The sequence below is a fragment of the Camelina sativa genome, chromosome 20 (genome assembly GCF_000633955.1).
Source record: "Camelina sativa cultivar DH55 chromosome 20, Cs, whole genome shotgun sequence".
NCBI lineage: Eukaryota > Viridiplantae > Streptophyta > Magnoliopsida > Brassicales > Brassicaceae > Camelina > Camelina sativa.
In genome coordinates this window covers 1,295,848-1,300,606 of record NC_025704.1, presented here as the reverse complement: position 1 = coordinate 1,300,606, position 4,759 = coordinate 1,295,848, and the positions used below count along the sequence as shown (strand labels likewise).

At 34.2% G+C, this 4,759-nt stretch overlaps 1 protein-coding gene across 1 annotated transcript in view; it reads right to left on the bottom strand.

The window, feature by feature from the left end:
- The window catches only part of LOC104768551 (trihelix transcription factor PTL-like), a 4,277-nt gene extending 1,663 nt beyond the window's left edge, over window positions 1–2,614 (bottom strand). The window contains exons 1-2 of the mRNA XM_010492556.2: window positions 1,929–2,614; window positions 204–837 (exon numbers count right to left, since the gene is read on the bottom strand). Coding sequence (XP_010490858.1) covers window positions 204–837; window positions 1,929–2,404 — 1,110 coding nt within the window. The 5' untranslated portion in view covers window positions 2,405–2,614. The remainder of the gene's footprint in view (window positions 1–203; window positions 838–1,928) is intronic.

Sequence of the window (4,759 nt, the reverse complement as noted above, 5' to 3'; positions counted from 1 at the left end):
ATCTCCATAAGCTTTATAATCTCTTGCTCATCCCAGCAGCTACCACTTCCTTTAACAGTAACATTGTTAGTCATTGTTTGATCGCTTCCATTCTCATTCTGATTCTCACTATTGTTTCGGATCTCATTATTACCATTAATCCTCTCTTCCGGGGACGAACATAGCGGCTTTACCAATGGCTTTCCTGTCAAGTATTGCAACGCCTCAATAACTGCTACATCCCTAGCTTCCATTCGCGCCCTCTCTTTAGCCCAAAACAAATGCTCTTTATCAATCCGTGCAGCTTCAGTCTTCCTCCATTCCTCTTCTTTCATCATCCGTTGTTCCTCTTTGTCTTCAATAACCTTTGTCAACTTTTCAAGCCAAACATCTTGCCTCTCTATCAACTTTTTCATGTTCGCATCAATGAACTCCTTGATCTTCCCTTTCCAACTCCTCGTTTTCCTTCGACTACTAGAATCATTCCCTTCCGACGAAGAAGTCATCAGCTCCAGCTCGGAGGAGTTGTAGTTGTTAGAAAGACTAAGGCTTTGATGAAATCCATGAACACTGTCAACGTTATGAATGTTGGACGTTGTTGTAGTAACGTTCATAGGGTTTTGCGTGTGGAAACCATGAATAGCACTGCTCATGAACTGCGTGTTATGATTGGGACAAGAAACCAAGTTGTTGGAATCGCCGTAGAGCGCTTCAAGCTGCCGGAAAAATCTGTAATGTTTGCCGTCTTGTCTTCCGGCTTTGCCTTCTTTAGTCTTCCTATAGTATTTGTAAAGATTCTCAAACTTCTCTCTGCACTTCTTTCCACTCCTCTGGTATCCATGTTCCTCGGACATAATCCTATTTATATATTAAAAAATACGAATGAGAAAAAGAATTAGCTCATGTTTGATTGAATTCGGAGCAGTGCCCTAATCTTGAAACTAGCAAGAATCATTGACTATTCATAAGATATTCATATATTCATTTTCATGAATATATTAGATTATAGATAGTGACACATAAAGTTTGTCTTCTTTTAACATACACTTGTTAACTTTCGGACCAAGACTAGTGAACTAATAGTTTACCACAAGAACATGTTTCTATGCTCAGTTACACAAAAGAGGAGGGTACATATCTTCAGAAGCTAAGAAAGATGAATCAGAAGTTATCAGTAAAAAAACTCAAAAAGAAGAAATCTAAAATCAAAGTCAAAGAAGATAATAAATCTTTTTGTTTTACTCTTGTTTATGTTTTACCCTTTTGGGTTTTTAAAGCACCTGATAGTGTCTTAACTGAAACTGCGAAGGTCTGGTCATTCTCTTGACCAAAACAAAACAACTCCTAAAGAAATTGTTTGAAACTGACCACTCTATAGTTACACATCAATATGTGTGTCTGTGTAGTATACGTGGGAATGTATATACGTATATATATATATATATAGATATATTGATCAGCTGAAAAGTAAGTTGAAATTGAGGAACCCAAGGGAAGTGTTGAGGTCACATTCTTTCTTGTTATTAATGCAAGAATAATTAAAAAAAAAAAAGATTAAATTTCTCTTCGGGATTTTCACTTGAAATGTCTTAATATTTAACAAGAAAGCGTATGAAAGGTCAAATCTTTTCAAATCCGAAAGAAAACCCACAACACCAACACAAAATATATAAGGTCAAATCTTTTCTTATTTTTAATTTATATATAAAGAAGATTGAAACTGTTTAGTGTTCATAAGTAGCAAATGTTATTAATTTCCTCAATTGGAAATTAATTTCTTGTAATTGATCAACTATTAAACTAGGAAACATTTTTTGAGAAATATGTATGCATAATTAAAGTATGTTTAAGAAAAAGTTACCAAAAATAAAATAAAAATAAAGACGAAGAATGAGGAGAGAGAGAGAGAGAAATTAGGGTAAAATCGAGAAAAGATAAGTGAAGCAAACCTAGAAACTTCATCCCAGAGAGGTCCTTTTTGATTAGCTTCTTTGAATTTATGATCAAGACGAGATCTAATCTCCAACAGAGTTAGGGTTTCTTGTCTAGGCCACCTTCCAGTTCCTCCGCCGTCTCCTCCTACTCCGCCGCCGAAACCTCCACCGTCTAGAAACCCACTAAACCCAACTCCACCACCACCACCACTAGTACTCGCGTTCAAGTTACTGTTGTTGTTTCCAGCCGTCGAGGAACTTCCACCACCCAGTCCATGTATGCCACGTGGCAAGAAACCCATCTCTTGATCGGTAGTGAACTGGTGAAGACGGTGCGGTTGTTGCGGCAGCGCCGGAGCGAGGTTGAAGCCGAAGAAATCAGAAGGAAAATGAGAAGAAGTAGACGGTGATGTCGTCGTCGTCCTCCCTCCGCCTTTCATGAGCTGCCGGAGCTCCGGTATACCGTACTGAGGATGCTGATCTTGATCCATTCTTTCAGATTTATATTTTCAGCAATCGATAGTGAAGGGAGAGAAGAAAAAAAAAAAGGGTAAAGGTTTATAACCTTTTAATTCCAAAAAAAAAAAAAGAGAGAGAAAAGATTGAAGCTTTTATTTTTAGAGAAAGAGAGAGAGTGAGAGAGAGAGACAGATCGTGTAGTCCACGAAAAGGGTCGAATGTAAGCTACAGAGACGATATGGTCCCATGACTTAATAACCCTTTATATTCTTCTTGAATGTGTGTGGGCGAGAGAGAGAGAGAGAGATGTATATTAGATAGATAGATATACAGATCTTTTTGTATGAGATTTTGTATGTATGTGTGTTTTGTAACATGTGTCTCGCTCAGTTTTCATTCATCTCTATCAAATTATTTGAATACATGTGTGCATTGATGTGTGTATTATTCATATATATATATGTATATCAATGTAAGGTTTTGTCTCACTTAGAGACAATAATAGATCGAGGTCCTTCTATTTGAATTTTGAGGTTTACGTTCAATATCTAATAAGATTTGTAGGGTTTAACCAATTATCAGAAGATACTTGTCTTTGGTTCTCTGTATAATTTTTACTATGAACTCTCATTATATGGATAATTGCACTGCAGTTTGCACATGTGACTCCACAATTGTACACCCTTTTTCTAGGATTTATTTTAAAAAAATAAAATAAAAATCTAAAACTATAGCAGTGTGATTGATTACGTAGATATTCAGTTTTATAAACCTACTTCTTATAGAAATAATTAATGTCTCTATAATCATCAGTGTGATAAACTGATATACAAGGGGATAAATTTGTAGTATGGCACGCAGACATAACATGTAAATTTTGAACTATAAGTTATACCTTAAAAATCAATATTTTTTTTACAATATTAGATTTATGACGATTTCGTTGTCATGTTAACCAATTCATGTACCTTTTGTTTTACTTTTCAAATCTGCGATTCAGCTTTTAAAGCTTCGTATTTCTTTAAAAAGTTTCTTCTGCATACACATAACTTTTAAAGATAAAAATTCCAGAGGCATGTGTGTGAATTTATTAGAAATTTTTTAATAGAATTAAGTGGCCGCAATAAGAGGGGGGTCCTCTGAAAATTACCAAATTATTGGCTTTTATGCTCCCCAACATTTCAACCTGTCTAATCCCTAACCATTTGGCTTTATTGTCCTTTTGACACTTTTATTGCTTCAATCCTAATGTTCACTAAGTTTTAATCCCTTCTGATCAATAATTTTCATTTTCGAAACTTCATTCAATAAAATCAAAAAAATTCAAATCCATATTCATATTTAAGAGCTTTTGTAACTATAACTCAAACCCTAAATTTAAACCGAGATCAATGAGTTTTCTTTGTACAAATAGTCAAATATATATAAAACCAACATCAACTTCAAGATCAAATTAATAATACTCAAATGCGCATAAAATCTTCTAACAATTGGCGGTCTGATTTGGCCGTTATGTTCTGAATGTTCCTGTCCAGTTTCATGAATAGATGCTGGGGAGTTAGCGAGATGGAGTAAATGACGTTATTACGTTCATGATAAAACATTAAATTGATTGTGAATGCATATATACATATATATGTGATTGAGTAATGCTTCATAATTCTCAATGGTTAATAGTAGCCATTAAAGTTTAAATAATTAAAAAAAAAAGATCTACCAATCAACTATTAATTAAAAATGTTATCTGATTGAAATTGAATAAAAACAATAATAGTGAAAGTCCGATTTAATTTGCAAATCTCATGAGTCATGACAATATGAGTCATGACAATATGAAGATACATATATATTTGAACTATCCTAATCAACTAAATTCCACAGTAATATTTTGCACATGTCGTAACCCAATGAATCAGAGAGAACGTTTTATTAAAAATAATTAGTGGACTAATGAAGAAAGAAACAAAGATTATGAGAAAAAATAGAATAGCAAAAAGAATAATATTTTATCATATTAAAATGACGTGCTTCAGACACGTGTCACATTCATAACCGTCTATTATTGAGGACCCCTAAAAAGTTTTACCTTTTGTTGACTTGAGACTTCGGGAGACTTCAACAGTCCCTTAACAGACACATACCAACGGCGTCGTTTTGTTCGATTGTGCTTCGTTTATCTAATATTTTCTCTACTCTTTCTCAGTTTCATGATTTTATTTCGATAGAAAGAATCTCAAGAAAATAATTGCTTCATCGATGGCCTCTGGGGACAAATAGACAAGTAGCTAGGGTTTGCATTTGTCACCTACCTACCTATTTATTGTTTCAACACCGCCAAATTAATTGACACCTTATCTTCTTCTTTTTCGTGTCTCTCTTTTTTTTTT